General features: G+C 53.1%; 2 protein-coding genes across 7 annotated transcripts in view; one reads left to right on the top strand and one right to left on the bottom strand.

The window, feature by feature from the left end:
* Positions 1-14,906, top strand: part of PPL (periplakin) — a 29,854-nt gene extending 14,948 nt beyond the window's left edge. Inside the window, exons 10-22 of the mRNA XM_063171313.1 lie at positions 917-1,039; positions 1,874-2,020; positions 3,026-3,177; positions 3,660-3,757; positions 4,012-4,169; positions 6,272-6,450; positions 6,534-6,672; positions 7,913-8,106; positions 8,432-8,582; positions 8,869-8,952; positions 9,479-9,595; positions 10,220-10,312; positions 11,350-14,906. Of these exons, the coding sequence (XP_063027383.1) occupies positions 917-1,039; positions 1,874-2,020; positions 3,026-3,177; positions 3,660-3,757; positions 4,012-4,169; positions 6,272-6,450; positions 6,534-6,672; positions 7,913-8,106; positions 8,432-8,582; positions 8,869-8,952; positions 9,479-9,595; positions 10,220-10,312; positions 11,350-14,034 (4,320 nt within the window). The 3' untranslated portion in view covers positions 14,035-14,906. The remainder of the gene's footprint in view (positions 1-916; positions 1,040-1,873; positions 2,021-3,025; positions 3,178-3,659; positions 3,758-4,011; positions 4,170-6,271; positions 6,451-6,533; positions 6,673-7,912; positions 8,107-8,431; positions 8,583-8,868; positions 8,953-9,478; positions 9,596-10,219; positions 10,313-11,349) is intronic.
* A 663-nt stretch (positions 14,907-15,569) lies between these two features.
* The window catches only part of UBN1 (ubinuclein 1), a 29,134-nt gene continuing 23,755 nt past the window's right edge, over positions 15,570-20,948 (bottom strand). For 4 of the 6 annotated variants that reach the window (XM_063171314.1, XM_063171318.1, XM_063171316.1 and 1 more), the window contains 2 exons: positions 20,839-20,928; positions 15,570-19,452 (listed from right to left, as the gene is read on the bottom strand). In XM_063171314.1, coding sequence (XP_063027384.1) covers positions 19,352-19,452; positions 20,839-20,928 — 191 coding nt within the window. In that variant the 3' untranslated portion in view covers positions 15,570-19,351. The remainder of the gene's footprint in view (positions 19,453-20,838; positions 20,929-20,948) is intronic. The other 2 variants (XM_063171315.1, XM_063171317.1) reach the window with 2 other exon arrangements.

Below are 20,948 nucleotides of genomic sequence, written 5' to 3'. Positions count from 1 at the left end.
TGGAGCCTGGAGAGTGGGTGCTGGGTTGCAGGAGATCCCAGAATACAAAAATTCCTGTTATTCTGGAAACTGGGTAGAAGAGATGGAGTGCTACAAACCCAGGACTAAGGCTAGGAGAGCACCTTGAACTGATAGAACACAAGTCATAATTGCTTAGGCACCTAAGGTAAGTGATTGCTTGGCCAAAGCATGACTTGCAGAAAGCTTCTGCTCCACAGAAGTGTCCTGAGCCACAGTGGGTGTCAGCTTCCCTGTGCCCAGGACAACAGAGATCCCTCACCCCCAAACGGCATGGGGAGAGCTTGCATGCTCCTCTGGGAAGCAGAACAGGTCCATGTAGGAAGTCCCAGCTGCCAAAGCCCCCCGGGGAGCCGGGCACACGGGCTGAGTGTCCCAGCTGAGCTGGGCAGACAGATGTCTGCTGGATAAATGGCATCCGACAGCCAGGGAGGCTCTGCAGGGGAGCAGGTCGGGCTGGATTCCTCTCCCACAGCCTGGGTGTGTTCCCCACCCCAGGAGGCTCCTGCCAAAGCTGAGCTGCGGTGCCCAGCCCAGGCAGTGCCTATTGTGGGGATGTGCCAGAACAGCTGCCCCAGGGCATGGTTTGTGTGAGCAAGGGCTGGGCTCTCCCTGCTGCTGGCGCTGGTGGTGGTGGCACCACACACCGTGGTGATGCTGTCCCCGTGAAACAAAAGTGAGGGCAGGGAAAGCTCAGCATGAATAAGCTGCTCCTCCCTGGTTGTTGTTTCCTTCAGTCTGATCTCCTGAGCAAGGGAAATAGTGATCCCTGGCCTTTCTCCACATATGCTAGTGTTCAGATTCCCAGAGGAGCTCTTGGTTGCTGTGTGAAGACCATGCAGGGTCTGCTCCAGTTTCAGCAGGATCCTCTCTCACAAGAAACTTTCCCTCTCTGCAGTTTCAGAAGGACGCCAAGGATGCTCAGGAGCTTTTGAAGAAGGTGGATACAGACCTGGACCAAAAATTCAGCCCGGAGTTCAAGGACAGATACCAGCTGGAGTCGCTCCTCCGGGAGCTGGATGTGAGTGTCTGCAGGGTTGGCAGCAGCAGCAGCCACTGTCCCCTGGCACTGTCACAGGGATGTCCCTGCCTTTGTGGGCACCTGGCCCAGCTCTCTCCGTGGGGAGCAGCAGGGCCGTGCTGCTGCCTTCCCCCAGCTCTTCCTTCCCCCCTGGCTAGAGATTGCCTCTCCCCTAGCAACGTAATTGCTCACTGGGCTGGTTTTTATTTGTTCTCTCATTGAGTTAGCACTCGTTAGGGGTGGGAGCATAATTAGAACTGCTGCCAGAGGAGGTGGTGGAACTCGATGTGCTGCACTGAGCTGGGCTGGAGATCACCCACATGGGAAGGGCTGTGCTGGGCCTGAGCCTGAGCCTAAGCCTAAGCCTAAATCCAAGCATGCTGCAGCAGGCCAGGCTGATGCAGGTGTCCCAGGATAGCTGATAGCCCTTCCCAAGAGCTGTCCCCTCTGTTCCTGCATGCTCCATCCCACGCAGCATCTCGGGATCTCCACCTTCAGGGAGATGCTGGAGAGCCTTGGGACAGGGCTGGAATCAGAGCTGGCAGTGGGGCACCAGCACAGCCACATGTGGGCTAGGCACAGGGACCCTGTCACTGCCCGCTGGCTTGGCAATCCCTGGGCATGGTGCCAGCCCTCAGCCCGGCTGCAGAGGGAGGCAGGAGGGTGCAGGAGCACCTGAACAGGAACCCAGGGCTGCAGGAGGTGCCTTCAGCACAGAAGCAGCTGCAGTTTCTGTCCCGGCTGCGAGGAAATGAGCTCCTCCCTGGCTGTGAGAGCCCAGCAGTTCGCTCTTCCCCTGTTTTCCTACTGTTTCTTTTTATTGTCCCATGCCAGGACCAGGAGAAGGCCCTGGACAAGTACGAGGCCGTGGTGAAGTCGCTGCAGGAGCGCAGCCAGCAGGTGCTGCCCCTGCGGTTCCGCCGGCAGCCGCCGCCGCAGCCCGTGCCCGTGGAGGCGCTGTGCGAGTACGAGGGCGAGCAGGTACCACACCCATCCGTCCATCCGTCCATTAATCCATCCCCCATCCATCCATCCATCCATCCATCCATCCATCCATCCATCCATCCATCCATCCACCATCCATCCGTCCATCCATCCATCCATCCATCCATCCATCCATCCATCCATCCATCCATCCATCCATCCATCCATCCATCATCCATCCATCCCTCATCCATCCATCCATCCATCCATGATCCATCCATCCATTCACCCCAGCCCAGGCGGGCAGCGCTGCTCAGGGCACGGCAGGGGAAGCAGCACTGGAGGACGGAGCAGGTTTGCCCAAGCAGTGGTGGTGGCTCCTGCAGGGGGAACGAGGCAAAGGTCGCCCTGGCCCCGGTGGGAAAAGCAGGTTTTGCAGCGGAGGAGCAGGAGGGATCTGGGGGAAACGCGGCCTCGCTGGCTCTCACACCCCTGGGGATGTTGCGACAGCACAGCTCTGTCACATTCCCACGCTCCCCGAGCTGCTGTCCCGGCGTGTTCCTGACCAAAGGAATGTCCCACCGCCACCGGCCGTTCCCAGCCCTCATCCCCTCATCCCTTCATCCCACCGGCTCGGTCTGAGGGATGGGACAGCACAGCCGGCAGCCACCACGGCAGCGACAGGGGTGGGATGGGAGCCAGCAGCTCCAGCCAACTCAGCTGCCTGCTCCTCCGAAAAGGAAAGGCAAGGGCACAGCCCTGGGAACGCCTCCTCATCTCTGCCCGAGTGGGAACGGCTTGCCGTGGCTGTCGCAAGAGGCACGGCCCGGTGCCTGCAGGCTGCGGGCAGGGAGGAGCAGGAGCAGGAGTTTGTGAAGAGGGGCAGGAGGAGCAGGAACACAAGTTTGTGTTGAGGGGCAGGGAGGAGCAGGGGCAGGAGGAGCAGGCACAGGAGGTTCTGGCGAGGGGCAGGCTCCCCACGGAGGAGCCGGGAGCAGGGCTCGGGGCTGTGCTGCGGGCGGTGGCTCGGGCCGTGCTGCTGTGACCGGTTCTGTCCCGCAGGGCCAGATCAGCCGCGGAGCCCACTACACCCTGCACAGCAACAGCGGCGACCTCTGGGAAGTGGCCGACAGCGCAGGAGACACCATCAGCGCCCCCGGGGTCTGCTTCATGATCCCCCCGCCCGACCCCGAAGCCATCGCCCTGGCAGAGCAGTACGTGCCCCCAGCCCGGGTGGGACCGTCCCGCTGCCCCTCCGGCCCTTGCCTGCCCCAGGCCCAGCCCCGGGCGCTGCCACCGGCGCTGCACCCTGCTCTGGTGCCCCAGGGGTTCCCACAGTGAAGCTCTGCCTGCTCGGAGCCTCAGGCTTCCTCCCAAAGGATTCCTGCCCTTCCCTGCTTGCCCAAAGGTCCCACCCAGGCTCCCCCTGCTCTGGGGGCCATTGTGGCAGGAGGAGCTGCCCACCCCTCCCTCAGCAGGCAGGTTCCTGCCCGGCTGCCTCTCCCCTGTTCTAATGAAGACGCTGCTCTATCCCAACATGGGGTGAGGGTGCTTTTTCCCCCACCTGCCTCATGGCTGTCTCGAGAGAGCAGCCCCACAGCCCCTCCAGAGCTGTAGCTCCTTCCTGGAGCTGGGATGGTGACGGGTGATGGAGAGGCTGAGGGTCTGAATGACCTCCTGCTGTCCCTTTCTGCAGGATTGCCAAGCAGTATGTGAGCGTGAGGGAGAAGACCAACAACTGCAAGAACGTTCTGCAGCAGCGCTATGAGGGGCTGAAGGCAGACAGCATTGGAGGTGTGGGCAGGAGGGCAGCCTGGGGCACAGAAAGGCTTGAACTGAGGTGGTGGAGCATCTTATGGGCATGTTCCCATCTCCTAAGGGTCCTGGGGACAACGGTGGATGGGTGGGGGGCAGAGCAGCCAGGCTGTGGTCACAGCAGGCCAGGCTCAGGGAGAGCAGCAGGACGAGGATTTGGCACTCACCAGTGGGACTGAGCCCACACCCAGCTCCCATAACCAGCTTTAATCTGGTCTCCTCTTGCTGTCCAGATGCTGCATCGGTTCGGGGACGCCAGCTGCTGGCAGGGCTGGAGAAAGTCACCAGTGACCTGGAGAAGCAGGAGAAAGCAATAACAGCGAACCTGCGGCCGCCGCTGGAGCAGAGCCGGGCCGTGCAGGACAGCACCGAGCGCTCCAAGGACCTCAAGGTGGGGCTGTGGGGCCGAGGGGCAGGGCCTGGCAGAGCTCCTGCTCCCAAAGCATCTCCAGAGGGTCTCATTGCCAAGGGTGCTTAAGGTGCTCCCTGAGCCCTGGAAATGGGATGTGGAGGGATACTCACAGCTGCTTCCCGCAGAGATGGGGAGCAGCCCTATGAGCAGCCTCAGAAGCCCAAAACCTTTGCCAGCTCAGTCAGATGGGAAAAAGGTGATGGCTGCAGGTGGTGGCTGTGAGGATGAGGGGGGAGCCCTCAGGTTTGGATCCTGCCTATCATCCAAGCACATGTCTAAGTCTCCCAGACCTGAGACATGAAACTCTTTATTGAGAAGAACAGCAATTCAACACAGAATCATTGAAGAATCTTTGAGTCACTGCTGTGAAAGCCAGGGCACTAACAAAACTTCTTTCCAGAGCTGGGGCAGCTTGTGGATGATTCTGTGCATTGTCATGATTCAGAGGTCTACAGTGGCTTATCATACTGAATGATTGGCCTGCTATCCAACCCAATGATTTATGCAGGATAAAATGGAGTTCATCATAGCCAGTGAGCCAGAAGGGATGTAGGTTCTTCTTAATTGCTATTCAAAAGTATGTTCTGAACCCACCTTATAGACTTCAGAGTTTCAACATTCACCCAGTATTTACACTGATGCTTGCTATGAGTGTACTGACAGTGGAAATAAGTGGAGGTGCCTTCTTGATTTATTTTACCCTGGATGAAGGCACACAGAGCAGCTTTGAATCATACTTTACAATAATTTTACATCAGACTGAGCTCTGCTCTTTCTCATTATTAGCTCTCAGTCTGAGATCTGTGCTGATGTGAAGATCTCTCAGAATATCTCCAAGGATATTGTCATATTGAATGATACTGGCCTGCTATTTAACCCAATAATTTATGCAGGATTTTTGCCTGGTGAACTTTGCCACCACTATCACCAGCTCAGAGAGGAACAGGAAAACCCTTGTGGTCCCAGGCAGTTTCTCCTTGTGGACCTGCTCCTCCAGGCTCCAGTGCCAGTAGCATCCAGCTCCTTTCCTCTTTTTCAGACCCCTAATTAAGCCAGGCTCCATGCCACAAACCTCCCTTGGTTTAGGAGGAAGTTCAGTCCTGGTTACATCACTTGCCCAGGGCTGTGTCAAAATCCAGGTGCTACCACAAGAGAAAGCAAATTGCCTTTGATGTCCAGGCAAGGATTCATCTGCCAGAGCCCAATGGCCCAGATGAACCCAGCATGTCCCTGACAGAGCTGGAGTGCTGGGAACCACTCCCCAGCTGGAGTTTCCTCACTGAGGAGAGACAGGTCAAAAGAAAGTCAGCCCAAAATATCCTTCTGTGCCCTGCAGGGCTGGAAGGCACCTTCCACCAAACACAAATCCTCAGCCCTGACTTCCTTCCTCTCCCTGGACAGCCAAGTGTGGCTCCTCTGTAGCTGCCAGCTCCTGGCCTAGCTGCTCTAAAGGCTTTGTTCCTCCTGCAGAACATCACCAACAAGGTGATGTGTTCCTCCTGCTTTGTTCTCCTGCAGAACATCACCAACGAGGTGATGTGTTCCTCCTGCAGAACATCACCAGTGAGGTGATGTGTTCCTCCTGCAGAACATCACCAACAAGGTGATGTGTTCCTCCTGCTTTGTTCCTCCTGCAGAACATCACCAACAAGGTGATGTGTTCCTCCTGCTTTGTTCTCCTGCAGAACATGACCAATGAGGTGATGTGTTCCTCCTGCTCTGTTCATCCTGCAGAACATCACCAGTGAGGTGATGTGCTTCTCCTGCTTTGTTCTCCTGCAGAACATCACCAATGAGGTGATGTGTTCATCCTGCAGAACATCACCAACAAGGTGATGTGTTCCTCCTGCTTTGTTTTCCTGCAGAACATCACCAACAAGGTGATGTGTTCCTCCTGCTTTGTTTTCCTGCAGAACATCACCAACGAGGTGATGTGGTTCCTCCTGCTTTGTTCCTCCTGCAGAACATCACCAATGAGGTGATGTGTTCCTCCTGCAGAGCATGAGTAGTGAGGTGATGTGTTCCTCCTGCAGAACATCACCAACGAGGTGATGTGTTCCTCCTGCTTTGTTCTCCTGCAGAACATCACCAACGAGGTCCGTCGGATCGAGCCTGAGAAGAACAGGAAGATCCAGGAGTGTGAGGCCTTCATCGAGTCCGTGCCCAACACGGGCAGCGCCACCCTGGTGAGGAACAAGGTGGACAACACCAACAAGAAGTACGAGCGCGTGGTGCAGCTGCTCAGCGCGGCCCAGGAGAAGTAAGTCATGGCTTAAATCCCAGCCTGAGCCCTGCAGGAGGAGGGTGCAGCTGTGCTTAAACACCTTCCTTGTGTCCTGACAGAGTTGAGGTGGCCACAAACCTGGAGAGGAGCCTCCAGCAAGGGCGAGACCTGCTGTCAACCTATGAGAACAAGCTGGTCATAGATGACACGGTACCAGAGGACTTGAGGGTGGTGGACAGGAAGAAGGAAGAGCTGCTGGTGAGTTTCCTGCCCTGTTTGTGTGCTGTACATGCAAAAACACTTTCCAAAAGCTGTGGTGATTTCTGCTCAACTCCCAAGCTTGGATCTGTTGGTGACAGGATGGGCTCCCTCAGCTGGGGGTGAGAACTCACCTTGACTGCAGTGACCCCACCTGCTTCAGACACAAACACCTCCCATCCTCAAATCCAATCCAATCCAACTTTAGGTCCTGGGATTTGATGAAAGGACTAATGCAGATGCATGCCCCCTCTACTCTGCCCTTGTGAGACTCTCCCACAGCAGGGCTGTGTCCAGGTCTGGAATCCTCAGCACAAGAAAGACATGGACCTGTTGGAGCAGGTCCAGGGAAAACACTCCCAAGGCCAGAGCCCCTCTGCTCTGGAGCCAGGCTGGGAGAGCTGGGAGAGGAGAAGGCTCCAGGGAGAGCTCAGAGTGGGCAGATACTGTCAGGACAAGAGGAATGGTTTTAAACTAAAAGAGGAAAGATTTGAATTAGATATTAGGAAGAAATTCTTCCCTGTGAGGGTGGGCAGGCCCTGGCACAGGGTGCCCAGAGCAGCTGTGGCTGCCCCTGGATCCCTGGCAGTGCCCAAGGCCAGGCTGGGCAGAGCTTGGAACACCTGGGACAGTGGGAGGTGTCCCTGCCATGGCAGGGGTGGGATGAGAGGAGCTTTAAGTTTTTTCCAAGCCAAAACCTTCTGTGATTCTTAGAAAAGTGAAGGATAAAATGGTCTGGGAAAAGCAAGTCAGTGCCCTGATACTGGAAAGATGGGCCTGGCAAGGCTTTGAGAAGTTATTGCTTGGAAAAACTACCCAAACTGGCAATTCTTCTGCTATAGAAAGACCAAGAACTGGCTGGGCCAGAATTTTCTGTGCTCCTTCAGCTTTTCCATGAAATCCCAAATTCACACTAACATGGAAGAGCTTTCACTGCTCCTTCCACAGTTGCTGCACTGGCAAGAACAGGATCTAAGCCTTGCATGAAGAACAGCAGCTCCTCACTCATTTTGCACTTTGCATGGTTACTCTTAAAGGTCAGCAGGTGAGGAGGGAGTAAGAGGCAGCTTTTCTCCTTGTCAGGTTTACAGGTGGTCCTGCTTACCACATAAGTATTGAGCTTGGTTTTTTCCACAACTGGTGGCACTGCTGCAGCTCCAGTGCAGTTGCTGGATCAGTGTGGGTGACAACAGTGTGAAACCCCAGAGAATCCCCCTCCTCTCCTGTTTTTTCCCCACAGGCCATGGGCAGCGAGCTCCAGTCCAAGAAGTTCCTGCTCAGTGAGGCCGAGCAGAACCTGCAGAGGACCAAGACGTGCTCCAACACCCTGGCCAGCAAGTTCCAGGAGCACTGCCCCGACATCGAGCGCCAGGAGGCAGAGCTCTACAAGCTCAACCAGCGCTTCAACAACCTCAGCAAGCAGATTGACCACAGGTGAGAGCACAGGGCAGGGAGCTGGGATGGCTGCTGGGGTGGTGGAACCACGCTGGAATGGGAGGAGGCACAACACCATGGTCCTGGGATGGAGGAGTTGCAGAAGGGATTCCAGGGAGGTCTGAGGAGGAAGAGGGAGAAGTTGCTGGCATGTGGTGCCTGGGTAGAGCTGGGAAAACAAAGATTGTTGCAACAGAGGTGCCAAGAGAACAACCTGGCTCAAATCCATGTCTTAGGGAGCAGGGGAGGCGGGATGGGTTGAGAGGTGTCTGCAGCAGGCACAGGAGATGGGACAGGACTGAAGCTGAGCTGGTTTCCCCCACAGAACACAAACCCTGCAGAAAGCAAAAAGTGCCTACTCCAACTACCGCACCAACTACGACAAGGTGAACCAGTTCCTGTGCAACATCCCCAACTACGAGCCCCAGGAGACTGACAACATCCAACAAGTGGAGATGAAGCTCAAGAACCAAGCGGTAACTCCCAGAGCACCCCGGGCTCCTCAGGGAGAGAAAAGGGAACAAAACTAAAAGAAGCAGATCTTAGATAGCTGCTGGACATCAAATAGAAAAACAGAAGGTTTATTAGCTTTATCTTTGTGCTCTAAGGTCCCGTGGTCCTCCTGTGCCTTGTTCACACAAAAGAGGGCTGCTCAAGGAGGTTGGAATTCTCAGGGTTGTGATTTTAATGGTGACCCCCAAAAAGGCTGAAGGATGCATTTGGATGTTGTGTTGTCTCTGACCTGTATCTCCATGCACCCAGGCACTGCTCAATGACATTGCAAGCAAGGAACAGGAGGTGCAGAAGGTCTCTGCCACAGCTCAGCAGTACCAGCAGGCAGTGAAGGTAAGGACTGAAATTCTGCCTGTGAGACAACAGAGTATTTGGGTTAGGAGAGACCTTAAAGCCCATCTCATTCCATCCCCTGCCATGGGCAGGGACACCTCCTACTGTCCCAGGTTGCTCCAACCTGGCCTTGGGCACTGCCAGGGATCCAGGAACAGCCACAGCTGCTCTGGGCACCCTGTGCCAGGACAAATTCCTTCCCAATATCCCATCTATCCCCGCCCTCTGGCAGTGGGAGCCATTCCCTGTGTCCTGTCCCTCCATCCCTTGTCCCCAGTCCCTCTCCAGCTCTCCTGGAGCCCCTTCAGGCCCTGGCAGGGGCTCTGAGGTGTCCCTGGAGCTTCTCCTCTCCAGGTGAGCACCCCCAGCTCTGCCAGCCTGGCCCCAGAGCAGAGGGTGGGGTTTATTGCCTTCCCAAAAAACAGATCAAGGGGTGAAGTTGTTAAAGCCAGGGCAGCTCAGGAGGAGCCCGTGTGTGAAGGGGATGCAGCAGTTTCACATTTCTCCTGGGAATGTCTTTGCACAGGACTACGAGCTGGAGGCTGAGAAGCTGAGATCCATCCTGGACCTGGAGAACGGCCGCAATGGCTACACCAGCAAGAAGCCCAGGCTGCAGTCCCCAGCTGCCAAAGTGAAGGAGGAGGTGAGCAAGGGCTGGCCAGAGCAGAGCCAAAGCAGAGGGCAGCTCACGGGACCACAGAGGGTTTGCAAACACCTACATTTATTGTGGGGACCTTGGTTCCACAGGGAACCACAGGGAATCAGGAGGAAGGGATTTTTCATCTTTTTTTTGAACTGGGCTGGCCACAATGAGGGAGGGAAAATGCTGGATTTAACACTTTTAGAAGGCAAAAAGGAGGAGAAAAGCCAAAAACCTGGAAGTTTTTCCCTTCTCTAGACTTTCAGAGAGATTTCACTACCAAAGATAGAAATACTTACAGTGAGATGAGGCCACAAGCTACTCACACTTATGCAGAATCTGTTTGCTACCTGCTTCAAACCTATCCTGCCTAGAGAGGCAGGCAAAAGTGTCCACCTGGTTCTTCCTCAGCTTCCTCACCTGGTTCTTACTGCACCTGTTTTTGCTTATCTTGAGTAGAAAAATCACAGCACGACCATGAGTGTGTCTGTGCTTGAGAATCCCTCTCCCCCCCAAAACTCAGCAGTTCACTGCTGTAGGTGTTTAGAGGAGCACCCAGAGCTACCAGTTTAGAACCTGTTTTTTCTGGCCTTCTCAAGCTCTTCCCAACACGTTTTTGCTCTGCAGGAAGCTGTTCTGGCAGCCAAATACACAGAAGTGAACGCTGTGAACAAGCAGAGGCTGCAGAACCTGGAGTTTGCCCAGAGCCTCCTGCGGCAGGTGAGTGATCACAGGAGCAAGGGGATGCTGAGGGGACACACCTGCAGGACCCAGGGACACCTGTGAATGGCACATGTGGGGCTCTGCCAATACAGGCTGGACTGGGAACAACTCTAGCTGGTGTCTTGTCCCCCTAAATCATTAATCAACAGACACTTAAACCAGACAGACCAACCCCCAGTCCCATTGCCAACTCATCCTAGGAAGCTCCATATAATTTTCGACACTCCTTTTGCCATTCTGTGACAGAATTAGTGTCCCTGGTGGCTCAGAGCTTTGTTCTGACATTGCAGAAAGGATTTCTCAGGCTGGGAACCTGCAGAGGTCCATTTGCAAATGCTCCCTGCTCAGGGTTTGCCACAGCTCTGCTCCCTCCTGCTGCTTTGTTGGAGGCACTGATCTCCTGGGCTGGGTCAGGAATGGCCAGCAGGACCAGGGCAGTGATTGTCCCTCTGTGCTGGCCTTGCTGAGGTACCTGGAGTTCTGTGTCCATTTCTGGGCCCCTCATGAAAAGAAGGACATGGGATCACTGGAATGTGTCCAGAGAAGGGAACAGAGCTGGGAAGGAGCTGGAGCACCAGGAGGGGCTGAGGGAGCTGGGAAGGGGCTCAGCCTGGAGCAAAGGAGGCTCAGGGGGGACCTTGTGGCTCTGCACAGCTCCTGACAGGAGGGGACAGCTGGGGGGTCGGGCTGTGCTCCCAGGGAACAGGGACAGGAGCAGAGGGAACGGCCTCGAGTGCCAGGGGAAGGTCAGGTTAAACATCAGGAGAAATTCTTCACTGAAAGGGTGGTCAGGCCTTGGAAAGGGCTGCCCAGGGAGTGGTGGATGTGTTCCACCATTCTTGGAGGTGTCCAAGGACTGCACATGACACTCCATGCTCTGGGCTGGGTGGCAAGGTCGGGACTGGTCACAGATTGGACTTGATGGAGTTTTTTTCCAACCTAAATGATTCCGTGATTCTGTGATGATAAGCACCAAAAGTGTGACTAACTGGATTTTTTGCACTAATTTTTTTTGATCCTTTTGCCAACAACAGCAGCCAGATATTCAGGTGACACAAGACTTTGCCCAGACCAGAAAGTCTGTAAGGCCTGTGGAAGAAGTCTGGAAGTTGAAGAAAGAGCTTGAGGATGAGACTCAGCGTCGGCAACAGCTCGAGGCAGAGATTGAAGCCATTCAGAACAACATTGTCCACCTGCAAAACCAGAAGCCCCAAGAAACTGTGGTGAAGAAAGAACTGGTGAAGAAGGTGCCTGACCCCCAGCTGGAGGAGAGTTTCCACAGACTGCAGCAAAACCTGGCAGAGGAACAGCGCAAGAACCAGGCGCTCCAGGACGAGCTGGAGGCTCTGAAAATCCGGCTGCGAGTCCTGGAGCACGAGAAGAGGGAAGGAGGGCAGGAGTACATAGTGAAAGAGGTGCTGAGGATTGAACAAGATAAGGCCCAAGCTGCTGAAATCCTGAAGCTCAAAGAGGAACTGGAAGAGCTCAGGAGGCAGGAAGGAACCAGGGAGAGTGAAGTCATCCTCTTACGCCAGCAAATTGCTGTGCTGTCCAGCGAGAAGAACAAAGAGCAGGAGAAGGTGACGGAGAAGGAGGTGCTGAAGCTGCAGAATGATCCCCAGCTGGAGATGGAATTCCGGATGTTGCAGGAGACCAAGGAGAGGGAGAGCGCCCTTCGGCAGAAGCACGAGGAAGAGCTCAGCTTCCTCCAGGAAAAGCTCAAGCGTCTGGAGAAGGAACGGGCCATCGCCGAGGGCAAAATCACCGTCAAGGAGGTGCTGAAGGTGGAGAAGGATTTGGCCATTGAGAGGGAGGTGAACGAGCTCCGGCGCCAGTATGAAGATGAGAAGTCCAAGGGCCGTTCCAACGAGCGGGAAAAGGCTGAGCTGCTCAGGAAGATCCAGCTGCTGGAGGAGGAGAACTCCAAGGTGGTTGTGCAGGAGAAGGTGCGTGAGATTGTGCGCCCAGACCCCAAGGCTGAGAATGAAGTTGCCAACCTTCGCCTGGAGCTGGTAGAGCAGGAGAGGAGGTACCGTGGTGGGGATGAACAGCTGAAGAGCTGCCAGAACGAGCTGGCTGCTCTGAAGAACAGAGGGCCTCTGGTAGAGGTCAAAGAAGTAATTAAGGAGGTCATTAAGTACAAGAATGATCCAGAAACTGAAAAGGAGCTACAGCGACTCCGGGAGGAAATCATAGAGAGGACCGGAGCTATCGAAAGAGCTGACCTGGAGATCTACCAGCTGAAACAAGAGATACAAGCTTTGAAAGACACCAAACCCCAAGTGCAAATGAAGGAAGTTGTTCAAGAAATCCTCCAGTTTCGGGAAGACCCCAAGACTAGAGAGGAGGTAGAGTCGCTGCGAGTGCAGCTGGCAGACGAACAAATGAAGCACATTGACCTGGAGAGGGAACGGCTTCTCCAAGAAGAAAAAGTAAGACTGAAGGAGGAAGAACTTTCCCAGGTGAAGGAGAAGGTGGTCCAGCAGGAAGTAGTGAAGTATGAGCAGGATCCTGCCTTGAAAGCCGAGGTGAACTCCTTCTCGCAGAGCATCGAGAGCGAACTGAAGCAGATCGACGGGCTCCGTGAGGAGCTGCGCAAGCTGCAGAGGAGACGCTCCGAGCTGGAGCGGCAGCTGGAGGAGCTGGAGAAGGAGAGACAGGCCCGCAGGGAGGCCGAGCTGGAGGTGCAGAGGCTCAGGATCCGGCTGAACGAGCTGGAAGAACAGGAACGAGAAACGACAGAACGAGTGACTGTGAAACAGAAAGTGATCCTTCAGCAAGATCCCCAGCAGGAGAAGGAGCACTCCCTCCTCAAGCTGGAGTTAGAAGAAGAGAAGCACCGCAGGCAAGTCCTGCAAACCGAGCTAGAAGCCCTCAGAAAGAAGCTCCTTTCTTTGGAGAAGATGGAGGTCAAGGAGAAAGTGGTCTTTTCAGAGAGTGTCCAAGTGGACAAAGGAGACACGGAGTATGAGATTCAAAAGCTGAAGAGCAACCTGGAGGAAGAAAGTAGGCGCAAGAGGGAGCTGGATGCAGATATCAACCGCCTGGAAACCAGGCTGTCCGAGGTGGAATTCAACAACTCTAAGTCATCAAAGGAACTAGACTTGTTAAGGGAGGAAAACCACAAGCTCCACCTCGAGAAACAGAACCTACTGATGGAAACAAGGAGACTGCAGTCAGAGATTGAACTCACCGCAACAGAAGCTCAGGATCTGAGAAACATGACCCACGTGGACAGTGGAATAAACCTGGACTCCAGGTTCCAAGCTTTGGAAAGAGAGTTAGAGGATCTGAAGCAGTTGTCCAGAGAAAAAGATGCAGAGATTGAGCAACTTCAGAATCGCCTGAAGACAGTGGCTATCAAGAGGGAGCAACGAGAGAACCACCTCAGGCGCTCCATCGTGGTCATTGACCCCGACACCGGGAAAGAGATGTCTCCAGAGGAAGCTCACGTGTTTGGCCTCATTGAATGGAGCCTGTTTGTCAAACTGAAGAGCCAGGAATGTGACTGGGAGGAGATCTCAATAAAGGGTCCCAACGGGGAATCGTCTGTGATCCTGGACAGGAAGTCTGGCAGGGAGTTCTCCATCGAGGACGCCCTGAAGAGCGGGAGGCTCACGGCGGCCCAGTACGACAGTTACCTCAACAAGGAGATGTCCATCCAGGAGCTGGCAGTCTTGGTGTCCGGAAGCAACTACACAGCGCTCGCTCCACTCTAGAAACTTCACTTCAAGAGCAGCCAGTGAGAGCTGCAGCACCTTGCAGACACCCAGATCACTGCAAAGCCTCGCCCTCCTTCGCCTCTTCCAAACCGCTACAGCCTCTGCCCCGGCCATGCTACGCAGCCACTCCGCTTGTTGTCACACACTGCAGAAACACCACCCGTAGTGGAAAACATCTGCCAACCTCCTGAAACCCCTCTTCCTCCCTGCCTACCAGAAAATAAGAGAAAGCCTTAGGACAGTGAAGTGCCTCAAGTCCAAAAGACTCAGTAGAACCTGCAATTTCCTCAACTCCTACTCACATAGTCGTGCACGAAGCCGTGTCAGGAGAGAGACTGAGGGTCCAGGTGACTCCGAGGTGACCAGCAGGAGCTGGTTACATCAGCTGCATGGTGATAAGCCAGATAGTCCCACTGTGGACAACTGACTCAATGATGGGCTCATCCTCTGAGAAAACCAGCTCTGTGGAAACCAAGGTTTCAGCCCAGAATCACCACGCCAAGACTCACCACCACCATTTGTTCACCTCTGTGCCTGTGCTGCTGGGGAAGAATGAAGGTGTACTTTGATGGCACCAGCCACTGATCCAGGAGGAGCATTCACATCACCCCAGAGGTCAAGGAAAAGGACATGAAGAGATGGCAGAACCACCAGACACAAGGGGTTGTGCACAGCATGCAAGGGAATCCAATGCAGAGGGCCTCCCACAGGCAGCTCCTTCACTCGTGGTTAAAAGCTGTTAGTGCTGGTGTTTTCCTGGATGGAGTTACATGCAGCTACATGTTTCATTTATTTGTGTTAAGGGAATGGGGAATAGAGGGGAATTCTATTTATAGTACAAAATAAAAATGCAGTGGTTCCAATCAGAAGGTGTTTGGTTTTCATTAATTATGGCAGCATCCTGATCTTTGGGTGTACAAGAAGGTGCCATTAAGGAGTCAGAATTAAAACACTGAGATATTCATTTTAGCTGTTGGCTCTTTTCCAAGGGGAAATTGCTGGAGCAGCATTGAAGCTGGGACTAATGAGCAGCATTAGATGGGAGTGAAGTGCACTAAAGAATGGGACTGACTGCAGGAGAACAGTGGATTTCAATGGGATGGTACCTTTGAGAACCCATTCACTTCCTTTTGCCCCAATTTCAGCTAATACCCACACCCTGGGGAGCTCTGATGTCCACAAAAGCATCATAAGCATTCCCTGCTTAACCCTCTTGGCTCTGGCGATTAACTCCACTATTTTACCTTTGTGACTGAAGGCATCAGGGAGGATCTCACTGGCCCTGCAGGGTCTGAGCCCCACATGTCCTTTCCAGCAGAGGCCAACTTCAACCATTAGGAACAGAGGGAATGAGAAGAAACATTCCTACCCCTACAACAGCTGTAACACAGCTGCCATTCACTCACCACATAGGAGGCTTTAAAACAGTCAATAATTCATTACTCACTCGAGACACAGATGAGCATCCAAGCTGCAACAGAAATTCTTGGGAACAAAGGGAACTAGAAGTAAGGAGATGGGGAAAAAAAGCGTTTTGGAAAGTTTGAAACAATTTATTGAGTTGTTCTGTACAAGATTAACATTTTTTCATACCACCCCCACCATCTTCAGCAAGACAGTGCCAACACACACATAAAAAAAAATAGAATAGTAAACTGCAGCTCTTACAGCCAAAAGGAACTGCCATCCCCAGGTAAGTGCCATGGGAGCCTATCCCTCCCCATTCCATCCTGGAAGCGCTGCAAGTTGCCTCCCCAAGGCAGAGGTGCCAGCCTGGCTCCCCATCAGCTGCTCTGCGTGGGCCTGCCTTGCTGCCACTCTGCTCCACACCACTCACTCACTCATTATAGCATGTAAAGAAAAAATATCCCACAGAATTTCCACCACATAAACGTTTCCCTGAGGCAAGAGGCTTCGCTAAATTCCTAGAAGGAGGGATTCTGCACACGGGGGCTTCCCAGCAGAAGCATTCAAGTGAAAGCAAAGAGAGGGAGGAGAACCAGTACCTCAGGTCACTCACTGAGAGCCCCTGTCCTGCCAGGAGTCCCAAGCTTTCAGCTCCCAGGGGAAGGTGAAGGTGCCAAGCACCCCTCAGGATGAGGCCTTCAACAGGAACCACACGAGATCCACTGCTCAGAGTCCAACAAGAAATGCTGTGCTTCCTTTGACCCACACCAGTTCTGTCTTTGGCTCTTCTGCTACAACCTAGGTATTTTCTGTAAACAGACTTGAAATCTGAGCTGTGTCCATTAATTTGAAATACAATCAACTCACTGATCTCGGGCAGTTATGTATCAGCTCAAATTGAAAACAGTCATTCTCAGATCTTAACAAAAACCAGAGGAAACTAAAGCAGACATTTGCTGGCATCCTGGGCTCAGCATCCTTCCCCAAAGCTCAAGGAGGAAGCTGCAAGCCTTTCCTTGGAATACCAGTAAATTCTACATGGATCAGCACTACCCCTGCACAACTGGGACGTGGCTGGGAGGGCCTGAGAGAAGACAGACTGGGCAGAGCAGGAAACCAAACCTCAGAAAGCTCAGGTGGAGCCTCAGCCTGCCCTTAGCCTGAAAGGGGATGCACAGGGGGAGTATTTAGCTCTGAAGTTAAAAAATGAACAAGAGAAGACACCCCCAGAGTGTAGATGGTCCCTGTTCCTGCAGCTTGCTGTGCACATGATCCTGGTGCAGGCACCACTGAGGTGTTTTTCTCTGGAATTCACTGGACAGGTCGTGACCTTGGCTCATCTCACTCATTCCCTCTGCCCACCAAATTGATCCTAACTCACAACCCTAGGAAAGAATGGCTTTAGGGGAGGGCCTGGGACCCGCCTGCACAGACTGGGATGGGAACTGGTGCTCCTGCTGGATTTGGGACTGTGCTCAGTCACCAGGTCACCACTCAAGTCCAGACAGTGCAGCTTTTTTTTTTTTTTTTCTTCTGATGTGCAACCATAAAAAGCTCTATTAAATAAACCAGAATACATTTTAAATACAGAATGATTAAAAAAGGGTTGAGGAGCACACAAAATAGGGCTGAAATGTGTGTCACTAGTCCATTCTTGCTCCACCATAAAAGGCACTGGAATTATGTCTTCCCATCCATGTGACATGCTAAGAGGTGTCCCATTCAATCCAATGCATTCGATGGCAATGAGGATAAAACTGAGCAGGAAAAAAGCATCCCTTTGGAGGGAAAAAAATCCAAAAACTCAAAAGAAGTAGAATTCTAAAAGTCGATGACTGCATCTAAAAATGTCTTTAGTCTCTAGAGAGTCTTCCTTCTCCTCCAGAGGGGAACATCAGGTGGTTCCTCACATTCACCACACAGGAAATATTAAATCCTCCAATGAAGTGTAGCACAGTTTTATAGTACAATTGGAAAGTTCCTCAAATGTCTTCAAGAAAGCACTGGCAGTGCTAGAATTATCCAAGTAAATCCAAAGCAGAAGAAAGAAGCACCTTTCATACCCTCCACAGGGAGACCAAGGAGGTAACTGGACTTGGAGGTACTTGGCAGCTACAGACACAGGAGGGTGGGAATCCACTGCAGGACCAGCCCAGCCTCCCTGTGAGTTCCAGCTCCTGCCAGTGCCAGGGAATGCAGGAAGGGCAGCAGCAATAAACAGTGCTACAAAAGGCTCCTCTCATCAGGGCATGGCTCCAGGTGGCCCCAGGTGTGGGGCTCAGCTCTGAAAGCCTCTGAGCAGACGCCCCAATGAGTTCCTTGTTGCAGTTCAGTCTCTCCAGTTATCATAAAAAAAAAGAAATAGGGAAAAAAAAAAAAGAAATCAAAAGACACAGCTGGTATCCAAAGTCCATGAGCTGTTCCTCTGGGTTTTATCCTATGGGTGCTGGAGCTCCCCTCCTTGCAGGCGTCACAACTTGCGCTGCTGTGCATTGGACCCTTTGCCGTGAAGCTGAGAAGCATCTGAAAGAAAATAAAACACCTGGGAAGGGGCTCAGCACCCCCAAAGGGCAGCTGGGACAGCCAGGCCTCTGCACAGTTTGGAAAGACCTACTCCTCCTTCCCAGCACCAGGGGATGCAGAAGAAGAGGATGTGCTTGGAGACATCTCTGCCCTGGGAGCAGCCTCTGAGGAAGGGACAAAGGAAGCACTGAGGGTCCCCTGTGGGCTCCCAGCAGAAGCCCCAGGCACAATTCCAGCTGCCAGGGAGCTCCTTAGCCTGGGCCCTTCTCTAAATCCCCCCTGCCACATCTCCCCCTCCAGGAATCCCAAAACACATGCTGGGGTTGCCTTGCCCCTAAGGTGGTTGGAAGGAACCTGTTGAACACTTTTGCTGTTGTAATCACACAATCACTGAGGTTGGAAAAGACCTCAAAGGGCAAGGAGACCAACCTGTGACCCAACCCCAGCCTGTCCCCAGCCCAGAGCACTGAGTGCCATGTCCAGGCCTTCCTTGGACACCTCCAGGGATGGGGACTCCAAACCTTCCTGGACAGCCCCTGACAATGCCTGACCACCATTTCCATACAGAAACTCCTCCTGATGTCCCACCTAAACTCTCCCCATCTCCTCTTGTCCTGTCACTGGTTGTGTGGGAGAAGAGGCCAACCCCTCACCTAGAAACCCCTTTTAGGTAGGGCTTTAAGTGCTTTATTGGTTATTTTTTTGAACTATTTAATTAGGTGCTTTTTAAATGAAGGCTTTAGGTGCCCACTGATAGCAACAGGATCCATAGGAATCTCACCACTGATGAAACAGAAAGGAATGGATGTGGAGGACAAGAGAAAATGCACTGAAGAGAGAAAAAGGAAGTTTAAGGAAGCAAAAGTTTTCCAGGAGCAATCAAAACCACTTCAGACTGTGAAGGACAAATGGGAGCACTGAGACGTGCAGCCAAGCAGCAGTGGCACCCAGCAGTGCAGCAGCAGCTTCTCCTCCAGGCCAAGAACAGCTCCTCTGCATGCAAGAGCTCAGCCCAGCACATCCCATCTCCACATTCCCAGCACAAGGAACCTCCACCAGCAACAGAAGCACCAACCACACACAGGCAAGCACTGGATGCTCTTTGCTCAGAGGCTCTTGGATGTACATGGATATAAAAGCACTTTTATTTAAGGCATCAACATTCCCTTGCACTTGCAGCAACCTCCCAGGCAGCTCCAGTGCTCAGACACAGCAATGCAGCTGTGGGCAGGTGTTGGCACAGCCAAACACAGCTGGTGCCACAAAACACAGGAATTCATTTTAAGCTTATGGGAGTCACTTAAATATCTGCTGTGTTCTCCTCCAAAACACCAGAACTGGGAATGATCCAAGAGATGGCAGCACCAGGCTCCATCCCCAATCTTTAAGTGAAAACACCAAGTGAGAAAGTAGGTCCTTGCTGAGCTGGATCCATGGTCAATTCTCCTTCACTTATTCCCAGTGGTCTTCTGGCCCTGCATCCTGCTGAAGAATTCATCAAAAAAATCTTCTGTTATAAGCCCTCTGAACAACAGTGATCACTCTGAACTCCTTGAACTAAAGGGACAAAGAGCTGCTCCTCAGTGACATGGAATAAACTCCACAAGCCATGTGCTATCTCTGATCTCATTCCAGAAGTGTGATTTACAAACAGGAAGGAAGGTTCTGTCCCACCAGTGATCACTGCCAGGACCTTCTTCATCTCTACCACACCAGCATGGCACAACCCACATCAAACTTAATCAGAGGAAGCAAACCAAACCAACTCTTTGCATCTTCCTGAGTGCACAACACACTCTTCCTTCTCCAGCCAACAAGCACCGTGCTCAGCACTCAAGGGCTTTTGATTCCATGACTGCTCCAGGAGGCTACATGGTTATCCATGCACACACCACAGGGCCAGGCTAGCACCCCTAAATCAGGCTCACTTAGCCCAAGAAGACCATCCCAGCAGGAGTAGGTACTAAGATAATGGCACTGAACTGCACCAAAGTGCTAAAGAACATGTCTAAGAAAGCAGAAATGGGAATTACCAGGGGACTAAGCAGCTCCCTGGAGCAGGTAAGAATGATCTGCTGGCGCTGAATTTCAATTTTCCTTACTTCTCTCCTTTGGAAAACTCCTGTTTTATGCATCACTTCTGCAGGCATCAAACTGGGGCAGGAACAGGCTTAACTGCCAAATCCTCACGTTGTGAGCAGCAAGAGGAGCAATCTGCATTTACACTACAAGCTTGTTGTGAAGGAGATGCTGGCAATTAACTCAGTCACAGACACAAGACAGTCTGGTCTGACACATTTTATGTAGGCCACCAGGAACAAAACTCCCCAGAGCTGGAATATTCATTCCAGGCACAGCTTTCATCCTGGCAGGATAATTCAGAGTATCTGCAGGAACCAACACTTGCTGTAAGCACTGAGGACTCATTCCAGAAACCACAGAATCCCAGGATGGTTTGATTGGAAGGGACCTTAAAGCCCATCTTATTCCACCCCCTGCCATGGGCAGGGACACCTCCCACCGTCCCAGGCTGCTCCCAGCCCTGCCCAGCCTGGCCTTGGGCACTTCCAGGGATCCAGGGGCAGCCACAGCTGCTCTGGGCACCCTGTGCCAGGGCCTGCCCACCCTCACAAGGAAGAATTTCTTCCTTACCATGGAATGGTTTGGGTTGGAAGGGACCCTAAAGCCCATCCTGTTCCACCACCTTCCACCAGAGCAGGTTTCCCCCAGCCCCTCACTGTGTACCTCAGAGAGGCATTAGAGAAAAGCACCGAGCTGGAAAACATGGAAACCCCTTTGGCTGCAGCCCTGGATCTGCTGAGATAGAGGGAGACTCACGAGGCAGAAGGACAAACACATCTGAGAAGTTACCTGGCAAACTCTGTGGTAAGTGAGTGGCCAGGGCAGAGTGTGGGAGTGGCGCTGCGTGGTGGGGGCTGGAGTGCAAACCAGCCAGAAGACCTAGAGAGAAAAACAAAGAG

The sequence above is a fragment of the Melospiza melodia genome, chromosome 18 (assembly GCF_035770615.1).
Source record: "Melospiza melodia melodia isolate bMelMel2 chromosome 18, bMelMel2.pri, whole genome shotgun sequence".
Taxonomy (NCBI): domain Eukaryota; kingdom Metazoa; phylum Chordata; class Aves; order Passeriformes; family Passerellidae; genus Melospiza; species Melospiza melodia.
Note: the sequence above shows the minus strand (reverse complement) of the source record. Positions and strands in the feature narration are given on the sequence as shown.